This window comes from Talaromyces rugulosus, chromosome V, assembly GCF_013368755.1.
Source record: "Talaromyces rugulosus chromosome V, complete sequence".
Taxonomy (NCBI): Eukaryota; Fungi; Ascomycota; class Eurotiomycetes; order Eurotiales; family Trichocomaceae; genus Talaromyces; species Talaromyces rugulosus.
In genome coordinates, this window is record NC_049565.1 from 3,896,997 (window position 1) to 3,921,991 (window position 24,995).

Below are 24,995 nucleotides of genomic sequence, written 5' to 3' on the forward strand. Positions count from 1 at the left end.
GGCAAATATTAATTCAACTCGGTGATCATCGTGCATCTTTCATAATAGGAGTTTTGTCTATCTGTCTTCTTAGGTGTCAAGAAACGAGACGTGATGCTGTTGTGCTGATCTGTCGAATTTTTTGCTTTTTAAATTTATAAATTTCTGCCTAGTTTTCAGCTTGTTTCCCGCTTGTTTCCCGCTCTATGACTGACGACGTACACGAGTAAAAACATCACAACATGGGCTTGCTACAGCGCTCTACCACAGAACCTAGTCAGGGCACGACGTCCGATAATCTCGGCGTGGACTGGGTGATTCTCTATGACTTTGCTGACGTTGGTTCGTTCTCTCTCTCTCTCTCTCTCTTTAAAACCTGACTGGAGCTAGCCAAGCTGATGACTGGTCGATAAAAGACGAGCAATCTGCCGTCGAGGAATACCGGAGCCTGATATACACGCTGGATGAGGTCGGGCTGCGCACTGAAGTCAGACATGGCAATGGCTCGTCGCTGCTGGTCTTTGTCAAGGCTCCGCATGAGCTGGTCGGAAACTGGATTTATATGTCGAGGTACGTATTGACCTTGCTTTCTATATAAGATTGAAACATTTGTGCTCACTATGTACCATGTAGAGTCCGTGACTGGCTATACGGCATCACGCAAATCCGACCCGCTGGTGACAGCCAAGCAACTATCGAGGGCGAGACCGAGGCAGAAGACCTGCGCTCTATCTATCATCTCCTCACCTGGCAGCGCAAGGACGGCGGCGCTGGCATCACACCGAACTGGGGTCTGTGGCAGAATGTAAAAGCATCGTTCCCACTGCACAATCAGGTGGCGAACCAAGAGTTGCTGCGCAGATGGAGCCGGACTACGTTTTTGACGAGTCAAGATCTGGATGCGATTCGAGCTTTGTTTGGGGAGAAAGTAAGCAGATCTCTCTCTCTCTCTCTCCTCTCCCTCTTTCTATACGGTTGTTAATAATGCCAGGTGGCTTTCTACTTTGCCTTTACTCAATCCTACTCTGCCTTTCTGACCTTCCCGGCCGTGCTCGGCGTGCTCTGCTGGTTGTACTACGGCTCCTACTCCATCGCCTTTGCGTTGGTTAACTGCATCTGGAGTGTGGTCTTTGTCGAGTATTGGAAACTCAAAGAGACCGACCTGAGCATCCGATGGGGAGTAAAAGGTGTCGGCGTACTCAAAGCCACTCGCATGGAGTTTGTATGGGATAAGGAAGTCATTGACCCCTTGACGGGCGAGCTTCGTAAAGTTTTTTCCTCGCGGAAACAAGTTCTGAGGCAGATGCTTCAGATTCCCTTTGGAATTTTGGCTGGAGTTGTGCTTGGTCTGCTTGTGGTGGCTACTTTTGCCATGGAGGTTTTGATTTCCGAGATGTATCAAGGGCCGTTCAAGACGTATTTAGTGAGTTCATCTTGCTATTATTTCTCCCCTCTCTTCTAATATCTGTAGGACTTTCTCCCAACAATCCTATTCTCTCTCACCCTGCCAACCATCAACTCCCGCCTCACAGGCATTGCAACCCGACTCTCCAAATTTGAAAACCATCGCACTGAAGACCACTACGAACGCGCGCAGACGCAAAAGACATTTATGCTAAACTTCATCACTGCCTTTCTGCCCATCATACTGACAGCCTTTGTCTACGTCCCGTTTGGCGCCCAACTCGTGCCCTATCTAGACATTTTTCGCGTCAGTGTGATGAACACGGTCTCATCCTTGCCCCAGATCAGCAGCAGCAACGACACTCTTCTAGCCAAGCAATGGGCCAAGCTAGACAACTTTGTCGTCGACCCGGCGCGTCTACGGCAAGAAGTTGTGTCACTCACCCTGACTGCGCAGGTCCTAAGCTTCTGCGAGGAAATGGTCGTGCCCTATGTCAAACGCGTGCTCTTACACAAATACCGCGACTGGAAAACAGCGCAATCAACTCAAAACGCCACCACGCGCAGCCGCGCATACTCGCAGGCTACAAATACCTTGCTCGTTGACCACCAAGACGAAGCGGCTTTCCTAACCCGCATCCGCAACGAAGCCGAGGCTGACGTGTACAACGTGCACGACGACATTCTCGAAATGTGTATTCAATTCGGCTACCTTACACTTTTTGCCGTGGCATGGCCTCTGGTTCCACTGGGGTTCTGGCTAAACAACTGGCTCGAGCTGCGTGGCGACCTGTTCAAAATCAGCACAGAATGCCAACGGCCCTCACCTATTCGTGCGGATTCCATTGGGCCCTGGTTGGATGTCCTCAGCGTGCTGAGTCTGCTGGGCACGCTGTCGTCGGCGGCGATTGTACATTTGTATCGAGACGGCGATGTGCGTTTGACAAACCTGTGGTCGCTGCCGTTGACGCTGCTCATTACCGAGCAGGCGTATCTCGCTATTCAGTATATTGTGCGTACATCTCTGGAGAGGATTGGCTCGGATGCTGTGCGGCGCGAAGAAGCAAGGAAATATATCTTGCGCAAGAAATATCTCGATACTTTTTCCGAAGAGACGTTTCAGATGACATCTTCATCTCAAAAACCATCTTCCCAGCAGCAACCACCACCACCACAACAGCAGCAGCAGCAACAACAACAGCAAAACCCCCCATCCTCACCATCCTCACCCCTATTCTCCCCAACCCTAAACCGCACCCCATCCTACCTACTCTCGACCAACAACAGCGTCACAAAAAGAATCCACATCCGCAAGGCCAGCGAAGTCCAACGCCTAACCACAAACAGCGAAGAACTCGAGGGCGAAGACCATCCAGACGCGCCCTTTAAAGGCGGGCTCAGCAGGACCGATAGTGGCTCGTTGTCCGATCAGTATCGGTCAATGCGGTTCTGGTCGTGGCACAAGACGTCGCAGGAAACAATTGATTCCGGGTCAAAATTGATTAAAGTGTTGACGAATTTGCAAAAATCGAAAACGAGAAGGACGGCGAGTAGGCAGTTGAACTTGAAAGCGGATTGATATGTACATTATTCAAAATGGTATCAATTGATATCAGTAGGGTATATACTGGAGACGTGCAATAAAGCATTTCAAAAATATTATGTTTAATTTATCAACTGATAGAGTTGAGAATAAATGCTAGAATTACGTTAAGAAAAAAAGTGAAGAAAAGAATCAATTGCATATCGAATACATCATTGCAGAAATGAAAACAAACCCCAGCCGCGCATCTTCCGCTGCGAAGCTTGCTCGAACCTTTTCGAACCTCTATTCGATTCTGGCCACAAACTGTGCAGCATCACCCTTTCGTTAGATTACAAAATCGTTGATTACATACGGAAATTATTTGCTAAAAAAAAAAGAAGAGACGGGGCCCTCTATTATTTAAAATTGCCGGAATCCGGTAACCTGTGGAGCGATGCCGTTGGGTTGGAAAGGCACAGGGCTGCCTGTAGATGCAGGTCCTTGTGTAAGCATCAACCTCGATCCTAGAATAGGCGCGTTGTCGTCTTCTTTGTGGCCGCTCTTTTCTTGTGCTTTGCGCTCTTCGTTGTCCTTCTTGAGCTGGTCGATCGTCACGGTTTGTCGTGCCAACATGTTGATCAAGTAGGGCATCGTGAAGTCGTTCAGGCCGTGGCGCCACGAGATTTCTAGGATAACGTCAGGTCGGATGAGATCGTAGCATGCGTACAGCATGCCAACGTAGCATTCGCGGCTTCCGATGTCGACAAACTAGGCACGTGTTAATAAAGGGGCGGAGAAAAAACAGACGATAAAAATATAACTTACGTAGCGTAGCAACTCTTCGACAACCTCGCCCTTGGCGGAGATGGCAGCTGTCTCGATGGCGTCCTTGAAAAGCTTGTCTTGCTTGGACAGAGCAATAGACTTCTCCCACCGCTTGTTCTTGCGGTAAATGTTGGCGGCAATTTGACGGAAAAAGACCAAATCGTGCTTCTCCAAGCGCTGGGCCAAGTCTACCGGGTCGTAGTTGTCATAGTTCTCGACCGAGTCCTTGAGCGTCTTGTGATCTTCCTCCTCAATGAGCAAGTCATTAATGGCATCGTTGACCGCACGCTTATTTTGAGCCTGGACACTCAGCAAGAAAGGCTTGATGAGGGGAATGTTGTCGGACGCCTGGAAAATGCGCACGACTCGGCTGACATCAATACGAGCAGTCAAGACCTGGAGAAGATCAGTGAGCAGCAAAGGCTGTTCCTGGAGGTAGAAGTTGAGGGCACGGTAGTAAATTTCCAGGTTGGCCACCTTGATAACAATGTCCTTGAAAGAGTGGTGCTCCCAAGCCTCGGCGGCGCGCTCCATCATAGCCAGAGCAGCATTGTCCCACTCGTCATAGTGGCAGTATAAGAATACGAGCTCAGGCCACAAGTTGGCTTCTTCGCAGGCGCGAATCATCTTGGGAATGTTGATACGCGACCAGAACAGTTTGATGTGCTCCATAACACGGTCAGGGTGGTACTTGGACAAAGCAATGCCCAGCTCTGTGAACATGCCCATGTGAGCACGTTCCAAGCCCAGGCCGGCTTCGAGGAGCGAAATAAGCTCATCAAAGTATCCATTGCGCTCATACTGGCGAACAAGGTCCTGGAGCTCTTCGGCGTGGACAATAAGGTTGAGACCACAGATTTGAGCGAGACGGAACTCCTTCTTGTCGACACATGCTTCGTTGACCTGCTTCCAGACCTTGACACTGTTTGCCTTACGTGCGCACTCCACCGCAGCCTGGTAGTCTTCGAGGTGGACAAGCGTAGTTGCAAGCTTGGCCCAGTTGGAGATGCTGGTGTAAAAGATCTTGGCTGCCTCGTGGAATCCCTCTTCGTACGCCTTGTCACCCGATGTTTCAATGTCAGCGACGTTGGTAGCACGCAAAAAGTCCTCGAGTTCGGCAAGCTGGTTGAGACGAGCGTACGAGAATGCAACTGCGGTGTCAATGACAGGCTCGCGCAGAGTCTTGCGGGCCATCTTCAGGTACTTGATGAGGTCCTCATCCTTGCCAGCATGAGTAGCAGTCTCGATGACCTCGGTGTAGTTGGAGGCATCGTTGGCGCGAATGTACGATTCAATGGAATCTGTCACGCGAAGACCGTCCAATTGGGCCTTTGCAACCTTGCTCCAGACTTCTGGGAGTTCAACGCGCTCGGCGTATTCTTGAGCCCGGTCGATGCTGACGACGTTCTCAACCAAGACATCAGTAGCAGCACTGTGGTTGTCGACCTTCTTGTAAATTTCAAATGCTTCCTCGTAAAGACCGACGGAGATACACATTTGAGCAATCTCATCAGCGTTGAATTCAGAGAGCTTGTGGATATAGTCCATCAAGCGAGTCTTGTCGGCCTTGGCAGCAGTGAGCATAAGAAGGTTCTGCAAACTGCTGTTGTCGCTGAAAGGAGAGGGCTCGAGAATGATTTTCTCAAGCAAGTCGATCAATTCAGCTGGCAAGTCAGCATCCAAGAAGGCTTTGACTGCGATGGACACCTTGTCGGGCTCGGTAGATTCGGGAACAGCAGTAGCAGTCACCTGGTCAACGACGGAACGACGGTGCAAGTTGTTATCATTGAGAACAAATGACCAGATTTCAGTGTCAGCCCGCTCGAGCAGGTAACGAGCCTGCGCGCGGTACATGGCATTCTCATTGGTGATGTTGATAAGCTCCAAGTCATTTTGACCCTTCCTGTAAGCGATGTAGGCCAGGTTTGGATCTCGCTTTTCACAGTATTTACCAACAATCAAGGTATCGTACATGTCATTCTCCTTCAAGAATTTCTCTGGGTTGTTGTTGCTGTCGATGTAGATCTTTGCCAGGGCATTGTACACTGCCTGCTGCTGGTTGCCACTTGCCAGGGTGGATTCCAAGAAAGGAAGAAGGAGCTTGAGACGGTTTCGGGACTCCACCTCTTGGACAAGTTCGTCGATAGGAATCTGAGCAGGGTCCACGCTGGACAGCAAGTTCTTGATGATGCTCTCGTCGCAATCAACATCCAGCAGACCACCGACGACCGCTGGGGAGCGGGAAGGATTGACCCGCTGGACGTAAACTTCGATGGACTTGTATTGCTGGTTGCGGTAAAGGTACAAGACAAGGTCGTGAATGAAGTTGTATCGGTCGCAGACAATGATCAACGGAAGCTGTTCTGTAAGTTTGGCTTCCTTCAAAAAGTTCTTGACCTTCTCTGGGTTGTAGTAGTTGCTCTCGCGGCAAATACGCTCAACCTCGGTCATCTGGCCCATAGTGGTAGCAGCTTCAATGTACTTGAAGTGGACCTCCGAGTCCTCGCTGAGGTTGACAATGCTTCCCAAGTAGTAATACAGACCTTCGGCGGTGCGGTATTTCTCGAAAAGATCAATGAGGCGGTTAGCTCCCAGCAGATCCGAAAATTTGGTCGCGATTTGGACAACTGCTTGCAGATTCTGGCGAATATTGAAGCTAAGCATCTCATCCAAGCAGTCGAGAGCTTGCTCCTGTGAGAGGCGACCAAAGTACTTGTTGAGCCATTCAGCGTTCAGACTATCAGTGCGAACAATGTTTCGCTTGATGGCGGCGGGGTCCTCAGTGTTTTCCAAAGCGCGCTGGATGAGTCCGGCATTTTCGCAGAGCTGCGCAATGCGAGTCTTGTCGAAATGAGTAAAGATTTCGTTGCCAAGAATGGCATCCGCAACCTGAGGAGCATTGATAAGGTTCATCTCCAGCAAGCGCGTTTGAAGGTGACCCTGGTCGGGCTTGTTGTCTTTCAAAGCATCCAGCAAGAACGAAGTGGCCTGTTGGATCATATTCTGGGACAGGAACACATCGACGACGCGGTCGAGGTCGACAAGAGCACCAGTCTCTTCGCTTGCCAGTTGTGTGGCGAATTCAGCGCCTTTCTCGGGGTTGATGCGCACAATATGTTGAAGAAGTTGGGTAAAGTCGGGCTGGTAGTTGGCTTGCTTTGAGTACGGCAGAATCTTGTCAAATTGGCCCGTCTCGGCAAAACCTGCAACTACCTTGTGAGGAACATTCGCCTTGAGGTAAATTTCCAGGGCCAGGTTCATGTCATGCGGACGAACAAGGTCACCAAGTTCTTCGGAAGCCTCCAGTTTGTTCTCACGCATCCACTTTTCCAGCAGGTGCTTCCTGTTTTGCTGGAGCACAGGGCGCACGAGCTCCAAACTCTCGTATCGGTTCAGAGTACCCTTGTCGAGAAGCATACCGAAGTACTGAAGAATAACAGACATTTGCTGGCCGCTCTGGGGGGCATTCTTGAAGCGGTTGATGGTTTCGGGGGTACGCAGGAATCCACGGGGAGAGTTGGCCGCAACCTTGGCTGCCTCGGAGTAGTTTTGTTGAGCGAGCAAGTTCTCAAACTGCTGTTGGTAGAGGTGATCCGCTCCTGGCAGACCTGCCTTGGAAGCAAGCTTCACAGCGAGACCAGACATAGCCGGGTTCTCCATGAGGTATGGGATGATGGTGTTTTCATCCAAGCTGACAGCCAGGACTTGTCCCTTGCGGTTCACACCTACGAGACCCGCCGAATCGGAATCGGGGGCGGTAGTGAAAATGGTCTCGCTGGAGATTCGGTTCATGAAGATGCAAGTGCCTGTCTCCAGGTCGTACAAGTGGATGAAACCGTACTTGGTAACAAGGTAAACAACGTCATACTTGTTGGACACTTGCATGGCAACGGGGAAATCGTTGACGGCTTCGGCAGGAAAGAAGACATCGATGGCCTTCTTTTGGAAGCGGGGGTTAGGTTCTTGGTGGTCGATTTCTGCAATCTGGAGCTTCGCGCCGGTACTTGTTCGCACGGCGAAAGTGAAGAGTTTGTGTTCTAGAGGCGAGCCTTCGACCTTGATGGAAGCGAAAGTGGCGGCATGACCTTCTATCGACTGAGAAATTCCGCGCTCCCGAGACCACAGCTGCATCGAACCGACCACACGGCCTTGCTGTTGGCTGATACCGACCACCACGCTCCATTTGTCTTCGTCGTTGACTCGATAGTTGATGATTTGGCAACCCTGTTCAAGAAACACAACATGAGCACATAAAGCATTGTAGATTAGAAGAAAACACGTACGCTCAAATTTGGAAGTCGCTCAAATTGCTTCACTGGGTTTGGCTGGTTGGCGTCAAAGACGTCCCAGTGGTAGACAGCGGTATCTGTGACAAGACCCAGGCTTGACTCGCTGAACCATTTCCAGTAGACAACATCCTCACTCATCAAGGCAGACTTGAGCTTTTGCTTAGCCTGAAGATCAAAGATCTGGATGGTTCGTGACTGGGCCTTGAGTGCAATGACGTTTCGCGTCCAGTGCATAATAGCACTGTCGGCGTTGATCGGGCGTCGGATCACTTCATTGTTGTTTTTGAGGTCAACGATGATGACCTGGGGTTTGTCGGTCTCGTTGACCTTTTGTCGCACACAAATGTAGTGGTCTGATTCTAGAGTCTGCAGGACAAAGGAAAATTAGTCGAGAATTCTCATAGAGAACTCGTTTTTGCAGTCGCAACTTACACATGAGTTGAAGCCAATTGAAGATGGCTATATTTTGTATCGAGTCAGTAAAAATTTCGCGTCAAGTGGAATAGACGACACGGTGACGACTTCCACAGCAACACCAATAAAACAGCGCGTACCTCGATTTCGACATTTGTTAACTAGAAAGAGGTTTGCAAGTCAGTCTCGGTGGTTTTGTAATGTGAATTGATATGAAGAATGGACGTTACCTGTAGCAACTCTGTAAACTTGATGGGAAGAGGAGCCATGTTTATGCTTTTAGGCCGCAGGACGACCTCATCCACCCAGCGCCGGTTTGACTTGACCTAAAGCCAGGGAATGGAAAAAAAGGGGGGAAGAAAGGAAATTAAAATAAAAGCAAAGGCTCCTGATGAAAAAGGGGAGTCGCAAAGGACAGGCGATTAAAGAGAATGAACAATCTGGGAGAGAAGTGAACAGCGTTTGAGGATGCGGAAGGAGCTTCAGGGGACCAGCGGCCGTCAGTTGCTTAGGTGGTCGCTTGCCTCATATCACGTGCCGCCTAGGGAGCGCTACCTAAGCCTTAAGGCTTCACGGAACAAACACGTGTGGGTTAAACTTAGAATCATTCTAGACCTCAGGGACGGCATTATATGGGAATTTCTATGTTTGCATCGATTACTATTTTTAATTTTTTAAAATTAATTTTTTAAAAAAAAACCATCACTATGAACCCCTACCCGGCTATTATTCAATAGCTCGCTCTCACCCCAACACCCATTGGTTGATTAGACGCGTTAACTTGGAATCCGGGAGAAAGTAAGGTTATAGTGAGAGATTGCGACATTGAAGTTTACTAGTCCTGAGGATAATTGAAGTAAAAGTCAAGTCATTGTCATGTTTATTTCAATTTACTATCACTTGGACATGGCATTCACCCCCATTGGTGTCTTGGGTTATATTCCATTATACATCACCTTTCCATTTACAGCATTTGTTACTTGGGTCATTCAAGTTGCATATGTATATAATAGGTGCTTCGTTGATATCTACAGGTTTGAGAATTGCCACTAATAATCTGCCACGGAATCTCCCATGCGACTAGAATAAATGGCAAATTATGTATCGCAGCTTGTTTACATTGAAAACTGCATGCTGGAAACAACCCTGCTAATGACGTAGCTAATCGTTAGCCATGCGATAAGTACGGAGCAGAACTCTCAAGGTTAAGTTAAATAGGTTTAAATGTTGAATTGTCACAGACTTTCTGTTCTTTTGCATATTTTCTTTAATAATTTCATGTCTCCGTTGTTGTGGATTTTGTAGACTTCCAGTTAGTCGCACTCGGTGAAGTTAGATTCAGTGACAAATATTGAAATCCTACAAACACGTGTTTTGTTTTTCTAATTCGACTGTTTGGATCTACGAGGGTCCTGAAACTCTGGATATCTTTTTTCTGGGTATTTTTGTGTCACGTTGAGTTCTCCAATTATCGGTGATTCTGAATCAAACCAAAATATATATATCTGTCTCGATATCAATTGATACTAAATTCAAAAATGTTAAACATTACGTCCAACAAATATTCCTAAATCCGATTTGTCCAACCACCTATGCACTCCAATCACCATTCTCCTTCAGAGTTGATTTGATACCGGCTCTCATGCGCTCAGTTTCTGAACTTAAACTCCATGGCTGATAAACGTGCCCGGGCGGCAAATTTGTGTTGTGGAATGGTGCACCAGTCTCTAAATGTGCCAGGCATTGATCATAGTTGTCACGAGCGTAATGTTCGGGATTGTGGTTCCAAACCCATCGGCCGATTTTGAAAAAACCAATATTTGCCTTCTCGCGATTCCCAGTTACTGCAGCGGTATCGGCGGTATGCAACTCCTCTCGGTTTATGAAGCCTGTTTGCTGAAGGATGCTCACTCTCTCAAATCTTTGTCCCAGGTTAGCTAGATGTACAGACGTGTAAGTGACCAACAAATTTTATATACCTTAGCTTGTTATGCACTTTGGTCGCCTTTGTGATAAATTCTTTACCGGCAATTCGAAGACACTCCGCTAGCGATACAGCATCCTCAAGCCCTTGCACTGCCCCATTTCCAGCCGTCGGAAAGAAGGCATGAGCAGCATCGCCGAGGCGAATGAGACGGCCACTATCTGAAGTCCACTGCTCTGCACCGTCACGCCATCTCAATTTCCAATCAACGATTTCGGGTGGCGCTGAGCGGACAAAGTCAAGCACAGCGGGGTCCCATTCATCAGCTGCCTTTTCCAAATACGGGATAAGATCAGATGGCCGTTTTAGATTGGTCCATGTTTCTTTAGCATTATCCGAGTCCTTATATATAAAGGGTCTGTTTTAGTATTAAAAAGCTACGACAAGAGTCGTGAGGTTAGGGAGAACTTACCGCATGTGTGAACGCGAACGCAACCCAATCGGGGGTGAGGAACAGAATTAGATGTATGTCTTTGCCCACGTAGACCCGGAACTCGGGTTCAGAATCGATGGTCTTGAGGAGTGTCGATGCTAGCGAGTCACTTTTAATCGACGAACGCGGAAAAGCCACGCGAGCGATTGCATATCCACTATCTTGAACAGCGACGTCGGGTCCAGCATCGAATCCGGAAATCTTAGAAGAGATGCCGTTTGCTCCGATACATACGTCACCTGTAAATTCTTGACCAGAAGCAGTAACCACATTTACGGAGTTTTCATGCTCATGGACGGCAATTACGGACTCGTTCCAATATATCGGAATTCCCAAGCGTGTCACCTGGTCCAGTTGCATTTTTGCAAAAACAGGACGCCTTTTCAAAAAAGAGATATCAACGTCAGGTGCTGCTGTGACAACACCCGGTTGCCTCCATTCCGGAAACTTGGAGTGTATTTGAACTCCTGAAGGTGTGTAGACATGAGTCGAGCAATTGTAGATCCTTTCATGGTAGTCGCTGTGCATGCTTGGGTAGCATTTTAGCGTTGTTAGGGCTGATGGAGTAATGGTGAAAAAGTCCCCTGCGGTCTCTCGTAAACAATTGAAACTTTTCTTGATCGGATCAGCTCCGTTCAACTAACCTACTGGCGACAGCTCGGGAGCTTTCTCAATAATCACAACATCACAACCTTTTCGCCAGGATTCTAATGCCACTTGCAATCCTGAGACACCCGCACCAATGATGATTACGCTTATTCCATTTTCAGGGAGTCTCTGAACTCCGTCAACAACGGTTTCGCTCATTTTAGGGGGGAGGAAGGGGTGTATTAAATTATGCTTTTAATTTATCAATTGATCAATTGATTTAAACAGGCTTGGGGAAGAACACATGCAGCTTGTCAGTATATATACATATACAGTTATGTCCCGCTTTCTCGTAGAGTTGAAACGATGCTACATAGTCCCACCACGTACGTCCCGCCGGTCACAACCTATCAGCAGTGGCAAACGGCGAGCGGGCAAAAAGTCAAATAAAAGTACAGCATTTTCGAATGAGTCTGTACAGGAATAATCGAGTCATATCTGTATACAAAATACGTGAACAGTGGAGAAATAATATCTATTGCATTTATTCTATCTAATACAACAGTGACACCAAAGTAAATTGATATCCCGGCATTTTGTAACTATGAAAAATGACCTCAAAGCTGCTGTTCCTTTTACTGATAGCGGTAGCAGAGAATTCCGTCAATAGTGGACGAGACATCTTTAATCTTCATTGAGTCAAATGAACTGACTTCTAGGATGTCATCAATGGTAACATTCGCACTTGGGGGATCTATTTTAAATAGATATTTCTTTTAGCAAGACGAAACATTGGAAAAAGAGGGAAATAACTCACAATTAGCCCAGGTCGATGTTCCATCTACAGCATAGGTTCTGGTCTTCGGGTCCCGACTTTGCCAGATTGCCCAAACCCGATCTAGCATTCCATGATGAAGATAAAACGCGGGATCTGATGGGGAAGTAAACAAGTTGAAGTTCTCTCCACCAATAAAGGCATGTCCACCAAAATGGACTCCATTTACATCTTCGATCTGAGCATGAAAAGATTTTATATTTTCATTATTCAAAATCAGTTCCGTAACTCTCTCGTAAGAGTTCTGCCGTGAGAGCGTCGTTAAGTTGAAATCCCGTGTCAGGCATCTAGGCTTCTTGAAAGTTTGGACTGGGGTGGAAGCGCCATCGTTAGTCGCATCAATGCTAAGGTTGTGGTTGGCAAAAGGCCCTCCAAATATGCAGCCTCCTCCTGTTCCGGGAGGTTGGAGGGATGTCGTGACTGGAGGTGGCCCGCCTGCTGTTGTAATATTATATTCTCCATGTGGAATAGCCTCTCCGTTGCCCCCATAAGAGTTTTCAGAACCACTGAAAATGGTTGAATTTTGCTGAATGACATGTTTGGACCAATCCCAATAGGGCTGATATCCTTGATAACCACATTCGTTACGCAGTGCTTGCTCAAATAACGAAACAAAGTACCGGTGCCATGGTAAAAGCAGACCCTTCCAAATATGTCATTAGATGATGTAAAATTTGAAGCACTGTTTTAATCGTACATACCGAGATGTGGATCTTGAGGGTCTGCTCTATGTGTGAGAGTATGAATTCCTCATACCTATTCAAAGCCATAGTATCATTATATTGGGGAGGTTTAGCCTGAAGGCATTGTACCGCCTTTAGGTAGTTATTTTTTTCATCTTCCGACAAAATTTCCCTGTAGCCACAGTATGTTATGAGTACACCATTTATGTAAAGTAGTGTATGAGGCCTTACCATTCTTTGCGCACTCCAATGTTCTGAGAGGTACAGGAACCATGGGGCAAAGATGTTGAAAAAGTGTTGATATAATCTTGATTTATCAAAGACATTGTGTGGGCTGGGTCTGCCTCATTGTATTTTGGCAACGCTGTAGCCAGTGATGACCAACCAATAACGAGGAAGAAAATGGACGAGCAAATCATGTTCAAGAAGTAGATCAGAGAAACTTGTAATCTCAAGTAATTCTCTTACCCAATAGGCGTTTCCCACTTTTGAGATATCGAGGCGTGGATTAATATCGACACGCAAGAGCTCAAGGTGCGCCATTATGTAGATTGAAATCGCATAAACAGTGTGGATACTTGGAAATAATGCTGACCAGGTATGGCATATCAGGTACCGTGCGGGACGACAACCTGTGGGACGACAATCCTGCAGGTCATACTAGGAGACCAAAAAAAAGTTAAAATATAGTAATAAATTAGTGTCAAGTAATAGTTTTTTAACTAGTTCGAAATATCTTTAATTGAAAATAAATATAAGGAGTACGAAATTGATTCAATTAACCGTCTTTTTAAAAAAAAGAGAAAAGGAAAGGATTTTTACATACTCGGTTTGCCAGACCGAATAAAGGTCTCAAAATAATTCTCATTATATTAAATTATTTATTGCCTCATTGGATATCATAATCTTGCCAAACCAGATATATGACAAATATGAGCTGACAAATGTGATAGTTAAATGCTACTTAACTAGCAGACTGTTAGTAAGGATTCAGGAAGGATTTTTAGGGCAATGTTAAAAGGGCTTAGTAATAAACAATTATACTTCATTCCCGAAAGAGGGATTCAAGCAAAGGATAACATTCTCATCCATGTAATTTCAAACTTTGAAAGCAAGTGTCTAGTTTCTAGTAAATCTTCTGTATAAGGCTAATTCTCGTAAATTCGGCTAAACAAGACTGATTTACCTTGCTTAACATGCCAAGGCGTGACTATTGGAAAATCTGGGGATCCTTGCGAAGATGTGACTCTGACGAGGAGGACGCTACATAGTGTTCTGTTCCTAGTTCACTATACGTGTGGTCCCGCAGTAAGTTTCAATAGGTCCCGCAATATTTATCACATACGGTTGGAAATCATTAATTCTTACTACAACGCTATCCTTAACCCAATCCTGAAATAGTACAATTGTAGTAGTCAAACAGGAGTTCACAGGATATGCGGTATGATAAGTTCATAGAAAAGGATCAGTCTTATATCCGAGTGGAACGGTGGCCTCTCTTCCTAGGTTATCAGCTATAAATATGGGATGGGGCTGCTGATACACTGTTAAAAAGTTATGAGAATTTGTGCTCACATAAATTGTTGTGAAGCTTAAAAACAAGATGCAAATAAATACTCTTTTCGCTGCCCTTGCAGTTTTAAGCCATGCATCCGCTCACCCTGGGCATGATGTAAGCGCTGAAGCTGCTGCGTATGAGAGAGCTCTCGCTGGAGTTAAACCCAACCTTGATCATTGCTCGGAAACTCTAGTGAAGAGAGGCATTTCGGGCGATGCAATCAACCGTCGAGCGGCTGTTGTAGACGGTTTGAGAGAAAAGAGAGGTCTGGAAAGTAGGTGGTCAACCCCTTTTGGGACATGAATTCGAGACTGACCGAAAAAAAAAGAGCGCGGTAAAAACGAGCATGACAATAATGACGGATTTACTGCGCATACTAGTCCCGAGAAGATTTTTGCTGGAAATCATTCCTGCGCACTCGCCCCTGAGGATACTGACTCTGGGCCTTTTTGTAAGACCAAGTTCGTTCCAAGGCGATCAAAGTGCTAATTGACCAGGGGTTGTGGGCGAGTACATCCGCAAGGATCTGGCTGAGGATCAGGCTGGTATTCCTATGCATGTCGACATCCAGATTATCAATAGTGAAACTTGTATGCCCGTTGCTGGTGCTTTTGTAGACATTTGGAGTAAGACTTTTCCCATACTTCCTTTTTTCTTTCGCTCTCTTTTCTCTTAATTTTGTTTTCCTCTTCACCTTTCGATTTATCGCCTCTGCTGACATGGAATGAACGCAATCAAGACTGCAACACGACCGGCGTGTATAGCGGGACTGTTTCGGACTTCGATGGTACTGGGGACGATTATTCCAACTGGGAAACTACCTGGCTTCGCGGTATCCAGCCGACAGACATTAACGGCGTTGCCCAGTTTGATACTATTTTCCCCGGCCATTACTTGCACCGGGCTTCCCATATCCACACTCTGGTGCATCACTCATCCGCGAAAGATCCGGCCATCCCCCAGCGCAATCACACTCTCCTAGGCAACACTGCCTCGCACGTCGGGCAATTGTTCTTTGACGAGGATCTTCGGAGCGAAGTTGAGAAGATCGCTCCTTATAGCACTAATCATGTGCCGGTCACTAGCAACGCAGATGATCCTATCCTTAGTGCTGCTCTAGCCCACGGAGGATACCCGTTTTTCCAGTACACCAAGATTGGTGATCGTCTGGAAGACGGGGTACTTGTATGGATTAGTGTTGGTGTCAACGTAACTTATAGCCGGACTGTTTGTGCCATGGCCACCAATTTGGCTGAGGGTGGTCATGTTCCATCTGGATCGACACCTCCTGACTGCATCGCTACCGGTGCCAGCCCTCTCTGAATGTGTTGAGTAGTTTTGCTATGTTCAGCTTGATCTCTCTCTGTCTTTAGACTACATTTGTTAGACAACTGCCATGATGTTATCCGGTGTTCCGCAGTTCTAAATTTTCTTAGCACAACTCCATAGGAACAGATTTGAGAAGAGTATGGCCCGGAAATAGGTCTATGTGAAATGTCTATATGATATGTCAACTGTGGCGAAGGTGTGCATTAAAGCAATAGTAGTGAAATAGAACATAGAGATGCCCATACACATCAACCAATAGGAGGAGGTGTCTGTGGAAGTGCGTTGTAATACTATGTATACTATAGAGACATAATTCAATATTAAATTTCTTTATTATAGTAGTACTATTTATACATAAATAATATTTCTCTTTAGATAGTTTTATATTTCTTCAAGTAATCTAATAATATAAGTTAGCTTTATGCAACCTCTGGGCACAAAAATGTCTATCAATTGATGTCTAGACAATCACTGCTCGATCCCTTAATCTTCCGATCCCAGAAACGGGAAGCAGATTACACGTGCAATTGCTGAATCATAATTTAGTGGATATGTGCATACGTCAGTCGGAAGAGAAAACACATTTCTTTTTTATCATTGGTGATGATAATTCTACTAGATCTACATGCTCGTACTGGATAGTACAGTCCCGTAGAGCACTGCAAATCAACCTAAGCCATTTAGAGATTAGCATATGATTCGCCATTGGCATTACTGTATGTTCCTGGATTACAGGATTAAGCCTCGTGGACCAAAGATTACAGGGCCCTTTGGAGCAATACTATTCTGAGGCTCAAAGCTTGTCAGGGGTCTTGGCCCGTGATGGTTTTGACATTTCCACAAAGCCGTGGCCTTTTTTTTTTTTTTTTTTTTTCCCCAAAGCACGTATAGGCTTCTACAAGGATTCGTGATAGGCTTTACTATAGCCTATCTTATCTTGCATCTTCAATTCACAGGTCCAGTCGGAAAACGAGCACGCCTCGGTTGGGTCGGGTAAGTCCGGTACCGTGGATAACCGATGGGCCAGACTTCTGGGAATTGACTCTTTTTAATCAACGAGATATCAAGATATTAAAGGGTTGCTCCAGACAAACCCGAGATGCCGAGGTCAGGAGAACTTATAGAGTGGGTTGAGCGGTTCTGACAGCCGGGGCTGAAGAGAATATGTCGGGACAGCCATTAGTTCGCTTGACGTCCTGACGGGCGGGCTCGGAAGCTGGAGCATAACCCCACAAGGAAAACAAATGTTTATTATTAGGCTGATGACGATTGATCAACTGAATGTGTACAGTTTGTATGTACGCATGTGGAATGTGGGACGGAAAAAGGAGGGAAAAGCGCGGAGAATGCGATTTTCGGACAAATAAAGTACCAAGTAAGCTCCGGGCGGAATCAATTAGAATCAAGACTTCGGTAGAAGAAAGCACCGAAGCACCATATATAGTGCTGATAAGTGCTGCATGTATTTATACTTGAGAGCGAGAAGCGACGGCGTTGGACTGCAATTGCAATAATATCAAATAATATCATCATTGTTCAACCAGTGAGTGACTCCGCACCCCCGGATTTCCCGCTGCCGTTTTTTTTCTCCTGTCAGACGGACGGAAGGAATACTACCATTACCCTGTTCACAACGCCTTCTTTTTGTTGGCTGCATTTGGACTCATATGTTGCATTATTGTCGTGCTGACTGCGCTGTGGTGTTGGAAACACCAGCTGATCAGAAAAAAAAAAGGACGAGATAACGACCACTGAGTGACTCACCGGTTCACCGCAGACTCCAAGAGTTCCAAGGAAACGCGCATTGCATCGCTTGGCTGCGGATTACAATATATTTCTTGTTAGGGGGTCCGGTGAGCGCACGCCAATTTTTTTTTTTCCACCAAAGTTTTTCCACAATTTTCAGTGTAATGTTGTTTGCCAAACATGCCGATCTCGTCGGTGGGCGGCAGTGACGTACAAAGATTAGCATCAACTTTTTGTTATGCGATTTTGTTATCAGGGCGGGAAAGCTCCACATGCCCGGGGCGGGTCACGGGACCGGCCAGCTTCAGCCAAGGACAGCCAACAAAAGCCCCAAACTTGGAGCAAAGCCGAGCATTGCGGTGCGATCCTGCAGCGCAACTAGTGTTGTGGCTCGCTGGCTACTGCAGCATGCCCATGGCCAAGCTGAGGATTGGCCAATTGCTTGCTGGCTGGTGTCTTTGTTGACCTGTTTTGCGGGCCCCGCGTTTCTACCCCCACTAAGTTGCTGATCGTACGCCAAGTCCTAGATCTACTACGGCTGCTACCACTACTTGCTTGGATTTACCACTATTGATTGTTGTTGCTGTGTGCCGAGAGATACGGAGAGCTGACCGGTGTAGATATCTAGTTCCTGTCTCTGTATCGTGTAATCGTGTATGTTATACACGGTACCGCTGTTCCCCCCGCAGCCAACCAGCGCCCACGCTGCCGCCATTCCGCGCCCTGATTGGCTGTCCGCCGGGTCTTGCTCCGGTCACGGCGCCCGCCCCGCCGAGCTTCTCGGCCTGCTTGGCCAAAAGCATCGCCAGCAGCATTTATAAAACTTGCCCTCGTCCCTCTTCATCCCCCCCCCTCTCTCCCCAGACCGGTCCTCTGTCTGTCCTCCTTCGCCTGTCTCACGTCGTGTGTCTTGCTAGGTGACAGCTGTCACTGCAGCTGCATCCATATCTATATCCAAGTTCTCTCATCATCTGCCCCTCCTTCCTTCCTCCCTCCCCTCCCTTCAACCTGCCCACCATGGCGACCGACGCCCCCGTCCTCCTCCGCGAAGAGGCCATTGACGACTCTGAGATTGACGATGACATTCATGCCGACTCCGTGCACCACCGGCTGCGCGCCAATTCCACCATCATGCACTTCCAGAAGATCCTCGTCGCCAACCGAGGCGAAATCCCCATCCGTATCTTCCGTACCGCCCACGAGCTGTCCCTGCAGACCGTCGCCGTCTACTCGTGGGAGGACCGTCTGTCCATGCACCGCCAAAAGGCCGACGAGGCCTATATCATCGGCAAGCGCGGCCAGTATACCCCTGTCGGCGCCTACCTGGCCGGCAACGAGATCATCAAGATTGCTCTCGAGCACGGTGTGCAGCTGATCCACCCGGGATACGGTTTCCTGTCCGAGAACGCCGAGTTCGCCCGCAATGTCGAAAAGGCCGGCATCGTCTTTGTCGGTCCTACCCCAGACACAATTGACGCCCTCGGTGACAAGGTCTCTGCCCGCCGGCTGGCCATCAAGTGCGAGGTCCCCGTCGTGCCCGGTACCCCGGGCCCCGTCGAAAGATTCGAGGACGCCAAGGCCTTTACCGACACCTACGGCTTCCCCATCATCATTAAGGCTGCCTTTGGAGGTGGTGGCCGTGGTATGCGTGTTGTGCGCGAGCAAGAGAGCCTGCAGGACTCTTTCGAGCGTGCCACTTCCGAGGCCCGCTCTGCCTTTGGAAACGGTACCGTCTTTATCGAGCGTTTCCTCGACAAACCCAAGCACATTGAGGTCCAGCTTCTGGGTGACAACCAAGGTAACGTTGTTCACCTGTACGAGCGTGACTGCTCTGTTCAGCGTCGTCACCAAAAGGTCGTCGAATTGGCTCCGGCCAAGGACCTGCCCACCGATGTGCGCGACAAGATCCTCGCAGACGCCGTCAAACTGGCCAAGTCTGTCAACTACCGCAATGCCGGTACTGCCGAGTTCTTGGTCGACCAGCAGAACCGCTACTACTTTATCGAGATCAACCCCCGTATCCAAGTCGAGCACACCATCACAGAAGAAATCACCGGCATTGACATTGTCGCCGCTCAGATCCAGATTGCCGCCGGTGCTACCCTTGAGCAGCTCGGTCTCACACAGGATCGCATCTCCACTCGTGGATTTGCCATCCAATGCCGTATCACAACTGAAGACCCGGCCAAGAACTTTTCTCCCGACACGGGAAAAATCGAAGTGTACCGGTCTGCAGGTGGCAACGGTGTCCGTCTGGACGGTGGAAATGGCTTTGCCGGTGCCATCATCACACCCCACTACGACTCCATGTTGGTCAAGTGTACCTGCTTGGGTTCAACTTATGAAATCGCTCGCCGTAAAATTATCCGTGCACTTATTGAATTCCGTATCCGCGGTGTCAAGACCAACATCCCCTTCCTGGGCTCTCTCCTGTCGCATCCCGTCTTTATTGACGGCACTTGCTGGACTACTTTTATTGATGATACCCCCGAACTGTTCTCTCTCATTGGCGGCCAGAACCGTGCCCAGAAGCTGCTGGCGTACCTCGGAGATCTCGCTGTGAACGGAAGCAGCATCAAGGGCCAGATCGGCGAGCCCAAATTCAAGGGCGACATTATCCAGCCCGTGTTGCGTGACGCCGCTGGCAACCCCATTGACGTCTCCCAACCAGCTACACAGGGATGGAAACAGATTCTTGACCAACAAGGACCGGAGGCCTTTGCCAAAGCCGTTCGCGCCAACAAGGGCTGTCTCATCATGGACACCACCTGGCGAGATGCCCACCAGTCGTTGCTTGCTACGCGTGTGCGAACTGTTGATCTTTTGGCCATTGCTCGCGAGACTAGCCACGCCTACAGCAACGCCTACAGTTTGGAATGCTGGGGAGGTGCCACCTTTGATGTTGCCATGCGTTTCCTTTACGAAGATCCTTGGGACCGTCTTCGCAAGCTGCGTAAGGCTGTTCCCAACATCCCCTTTCAGATGCTTCTCCGTGGTGCCAACGGCGTTGCTTATTCTTCGTGAGTTTTTCCCCCTCCAACTGTAACCTCGATTTAATAAACTAATGCATGATGTAGGCTCCCGGACAATGCCATTTACCACTTCTGTAAACAAGCCAAGAAGAACGGCGTGGATATCTTCCGTATCTTTGATGCACTGAACGACGTTGACCAGCTCGAAGTCGGAGTCAAGGCTGTCAAGGCTGCCGGTGGTGTCGTCGAAGCCACCATGTGCTACAGCGGAGACATGCTGAACCCAAGCAAAAAATACAACCTCGAATACTACCTGAGCTTGGTTGACAAGATTGTCGCCATGGGCACACATATTCTGGGTATCAAGGATATGGCCGGTGTGCTCAAGCCCAAGGCTGCTACCCTCCTGATTGGCGGCATTCGCCAAAAATACCCCGACCTCCCGATCCACGTCCACACCCACGACTCCGCTGGTACTGGTGTTGCGTCAATGATTGCCTGCGCCCAGGCCGGCGCTGATGCCGTTGATGCCGCTACTGACAGCCTGTCTGGTATGACTTCCCAGCCTAGCGTGGGTGCCATCTTGGCTTCTCTCGAAGGCAGCGACCTTGACCCGAACCTCAACGTCCACCATGTACGCGCTATCGACGGATACTGGCAACAGTTGCGCCTCCTCTACTCTCCTTTCGAGGCTGGCTTGACTGGTCCCGATCCTGAGGTGTACGAGCACGAAATCCCTGGTGGCCAGCTCACCAACCTCATTTTCCAGGCCAGCCAGCTTGGCCTTGGAGCCCAATGGGCGGAGACTAAGAAGGCGTACGAGACAGCCAACGATCTTCTCGGAGATATTGTCAAGGTTACCCCTACTTCCAAGGTCGTCGGTGACTTGGCTCAGTTCATGGTGTCCAACAAGCTTAGCGCTCAGGACGTCATTGACCGGGCTGAGCAGCTAGACTTCCCCGGCTCCGTCTTGGAGTTCCTGGAGGGTCTCATGGGCCAGCCATATGGTGGTTTCCCCGAACCATTGCGCTCCAAGGCGCTGCGCAACCGCCGCAAGCTTGACAAGCGTCCTGGTCTTTACCTGGAGCCTCTTGACTTGGTCAAGATCAAGAACGACATCAAGGAGAAGTTTGGTAATGCCTCCGAAACAGATGTTGCTAGCTATGCCATGTACCCCAAGGTCTTTGAAGACTACCGAAAGTTTGTGCAAAAGTACGGTGATTTGTCTGTCTTGCCGACACGATTCTTCCTGGCCAAGCCTGAACTTGGCGAAGAATTCCACGTCGAGCTCCAGCAGGGTAAGGTGCTCATCCTGAAGCTGCTTGCTATTGGCCCTCTCTCCGAACAGACTGGCCAGCGCGAGGTCTTTTACGAAGTGAACGGTGAAGTGCGTCAGGTGACTGTCGATGACAACAAGGCGGCAGTTGACAACACGGCTCGCACCAAGGCCGACCCAACAGATACCAGCCAGGTTGGCGCTCCTATGAGCGGTGTCGTTGTCGAGGTCCGCGTCCACGATGGCCACGAGGTCAAGAAGGGCGATCCTATTGCTGTGCTCAGCGCTATGAAGATGGTAAGTTACCCACTTGTCTTTTTTACTTTATAAAACGATTAATTAATTATAACAGGAAATGGTTATTTCCGCGCCTCACCACGGAAAGGTGTCGAGTCTGGCGGTCAAAGAAGGCGATTCTGTGGATGGTCAGGACCTTGTTTGCAAGATTGCCAAGTAGAACTTTTATTTTCATTACGGTTTATGGGTAATATCGTATGGCGAAAAAGAGCCATGCCATGTCAGGCGATATTTTTTTTAGTGTTTTTCTTATAGTTAACAACGATTTCAAATGATCAGATGGAGATGTGAAACAGTGAAGTAGAACAACTTGATATAGACTCGTATTTTATCTGCCGGTAATTTAAATTTACAGTGTATTTACAAAATGATTAACTAAGCGCCCCGATCATCTTGCTACAACACCCCGACTTTCTTTACAACATTCCTAAACATTCATACTCGCCATTCAGCTTGTCGTCTTTTAGTATTGCATCTTGACAAATATATAAATGTTTTAAGAAGAAGAGGAAGCAAAAACCCAAATGATTTCCTATTTTGCTGGTGGTATCGTCTTCGTGCAGCTTTGTATCATCGCGGTTATTTGCAGTTTGATCCGATTATCGCCGAGGTTTAAACAGCTATCTCGGAGATTCCGAGCACGCAGGGAAAAGACAACGACTCCCCCAACTTGTAACACTGCAACGAGTGTGTATCAGCCAGCGACTTACAATACTATGGATGCGCTGGCGCGTGAACCTACAGTGCTGAGTATCGGGCCGCACGGGTACATCCAAGGATCACGACTGCGCGAGCCTACCACGGCTACTTTTAATACAAGAGACGTCGAAAAGGGCTCAGACTCTACATATCTAGTGCGCTATTTCGGTGGCGTGCGATACGCTCTACCTCCACAGAGACAACGATGGGGTCTGGCGCGGCCGCTGCCGGATGGGTATGTATATGGCACGCAGACGAACCCGGGGAAGTGTGAGGGAAGGGTGGCGCCGTGTCCGCAGTTGAACTCTGGGGGTGATGCCGATGAGGATTGTTTTCGGTGTAATGTGTGGGTGCCAGAGGGGGAGGTGCCGGAGGGTGGTATGTTATGTCTATTATTCTCTTACTGATTTTTGTTTAAAGCTAATGATGGGGTTAGGATGGCCGGTTGTGTTTTATATACGTATGTATTGGATTTCGATTTCTAACTATAAGGGTGAATTTCTGACTGCGTCTAGATGGTGGCTTCCTCCAGATGGGCAGCCCAAACGATTCCAATGTAGCCCGGCTCCTGGGCGAGACGAGTCTCAAGTGCGTCTTTGTGGCGCCAGCGTACAGACTCGCCGTTCTCGGGTTTCTGAGCTCGCGAGAGCTCATGCAAGAGGCCGCTGCGGCCGGGGAGCCGAGTGGAAACCAAGGCTTTTGGGATCAGCGAATGGCGCTGGAGTGGACGAGCAAGTATGCTCATTTTTTCGGCGGGAATGTGTCGAATATTACTGTCGCTGGGTATTCTGCTGGTAAGTCTATTTCTATACGTAGCAGAATATGGGCTGACTGATAGGCAGGATCGTATTCGGTGTTTCATCAACTCGCTCACGACTTGTACCTGCCCAAGGACAAAAACATCATCCGGCGCGTTGTCATGTTTTCGAATGGACCTGGCGTGGTGCCCAAATCAGCGGCGAGCTCGCAGGAACAGTTTGACGAGCTTCTCACCGCGCTAGACATTCCTCTCAACACGCCCGCCACAGAAAAACTCGTCATACTCAGACGTACCCCCGTGAATAAACTGATCAACGCAAGTCTGAACGTAACACATCACCAATACCGCCCCTGGAACGACGGACAATTTGTCTCGAAAAGTTTATTCGAAGACATTGACAACGGCGATTTTTCCCGGCGCATGCTGGATCGTAATGTGCGTTTGATGAACGGCGAATGCCGCGACGAACATTTCCTGTATGGAACATGGCACACACCCTCCGAAAACTCTCTGGCGTCTCTGCGGCAACGTCTCGAAGTCGACTATCCGCGCGAAGCCTGCTCTGCCCTGATCAACTTTTATTATCCAGACGGCAAATTACCGGCTAATTGTGCCGACTGGCAAGACGCCTTTGGCCGCATCTACGCAGATGCGCAGGTTCACATGCTCGAACGCGGGTTTGTCAATGCCTTGGCTAATACGGGCGCCGGACATCTGGTGTTTCGCTATCGCATCGAGTATCGCGTGAAATGCGTGCCGCTGCCGCCGCATTGGGGCGTGACGCACTCGTCGGATGTGGCAATGTGGTTCTGGGGCAATGGGATGTTGTTGGAAGAAGAGGAGAAGCAGATTGTATCGACGGCCTTGATTGAGCCGTTGGCAAGGTTTGTCAGGGGGCAGGAGGATATGCGGTGGACACAAGCACAGGCTGAAGGGGAAGATGGGATTCGGCAGGTGAGGCGGTTAAGATCGGATGGACAGGTTGATATCTGGCGTGATGGGATGTTTGATCGGGGTGTGAGGGTATGGGAGGCTGTGCGTAAGGCGCAATCGGCGGTGACGGCGAAGCTGTAGATATGATATATATAATACATGAAACATATCAGTTGATAAATATACATTATATAAATATTGACCGGATGATTATGACGTCGCTCGACACGGAACGGAAACGGACACTTGATACGGATAATTTACACCGCTCAAAATACAGATACGTATTTTGTATGAATACATCCTGAAACAGCCCTTCCCCGCGCCACGCAATTGGCCGATTCTCTTTGCAAGTGTGTACGTCGTATGTAATTAACATGTTCCCCGCAAATCTGGATAAAGCGAGTCGACCCCACAAGGCGTCATCGATTCCCCGGGTTTGAACATTTGATTACGGACAAAGATC

At 48.4% G+C, this 24,995-nt stretch overlaps 6 protein-coding genes across 6 annotated transcripts; 3 read left to right on the forward strand and 3 right to left on the reverse strand.

Moving 5' to 3' along the window:
- Positions 1-221: 221 nt before the first annotated feature.
- On the forward strand, positions 222-2,962 carry TRUGW13939_09853 (uncharacterized protein; the record flags this gene model as incomplete). The annotated part of the gene is made up of 5 exons (XM_035492973.1): positions 222-321; positions 396-549; positions 613-907; positions 971-1,402; positions 1,451-2,962. 5 exons carry the CDS (start codon positions 222-224, stop codon positions 2,960-2,962), a joined length of 2,493 nt encoding a protein of 830 aa, XP_035348866.1.
- Positions 2,963-3,328: 366 nt separating this feature from the next.
- Positions 3,329-8,705, reverse strand: TRUGW13939_09854 (uncharacterized protein; the record flags this gene model as incomplete). The annotated part of the gene is made up of 6 exons (XM_035492974.1): positions 3,329-3,676; positions 3,734-7,957; positions 8,017-8,388; positions 8,455-8,481; positions 8,577-8,597; positions 8,667-8,705. 6 exons carry the CDS (start codon positions 8,703-8,705, stop codon positions 3,329-3,331), a joined length of 5,031 nt encoding a protein of 1,676 aa, XP_035348867.1.
- A 1,321-nt stretch (positions 8,706-10,026) lies between these two features.
- Positions 10,027-11,660, reverse strand: TRUGW13939_09855 (uncharacterized protein; the record flags this gene model as incomplete). The annotated part of the gene is made up of 4 exons (XM_035492975.1): positions 10,027-10,357; positions 10,416-10,762; positions 10,833-11,437; positions 11,498-11,660. The coding sequence occupies 4 exons, from the start codon at positions 11,658-11,660 to the stop codon at positions 10,027-10,029; spliced, it is 1,446 nt and encodes a 481-aa protein (XP_035348868.1).
- Positions 11,661-12,076: 416 nt separating this feature from the next.
- TRUGW13939_09856 (uncharacterized protein) lies at positions 12,077-13,285 on the reverse strand (the record flags this gene model as incomplete). The annotated part of the gene is made up of 4 exons (XM_035492976.1): positions 12,077-12,195; positions 12,259-12,919; positions 12,978-13,131; positions 13,191-13,285. 4 exons carry the CDS (start codon positions 13,283-13,285, stop codon positions 12,077-12,079), a joined length of 1,029 nt encoding a protein of 342 aa, XP_035348869.1.
- Positions 13,286-14,562: 1,277 nt separating this feature from the next.
- On the forward strand, positions 14,563-15,840 carry TRUGW13939_09857 (uncharacterized protein; the record flags this gene model as incomplete). The annotated part of the gene is made up of 4 exons (XM_035492977.1): positions 14,563-14,791; positions 14,846-14,968; positions 15,015-15,143; positions 15,257-15,840. 4 exons carry the CDS (start codon positions 14,563-14,565, stop codon positions 15,838-15,840), a joined length of 1,065 nt encoding a protein of 354 aa, XP_035348870.1.
- Positions 15,841-18,609: 2,769 nt separating this feature from the next.
- TRUGW13939_09858 (uncharacterized protein) lies at positions 18,610-24,670 on the forward strand (the record flags this gene model as incomplete). Its single annotated transcript, XM_035492978.1, has 7 exons — positions 18,610-20,612; positions 20,670-22,137; positions 22,193-22,293; positions 22,727-23,214; positions 23,273-23,296; positions 23,352-23,630; positions 23,679-24,670. The coding sequence occupies 7 exons, from the start codon at positions 18,610-18,612 to the stop codon at positions 24,668-24,670; spliced, it is 5,355 nt and encodes a 1,784-aa protein (XP_035348871.1).
- Between the last annotated feature and the right edge of the window lie 325 nt (positions 24,671-24,995).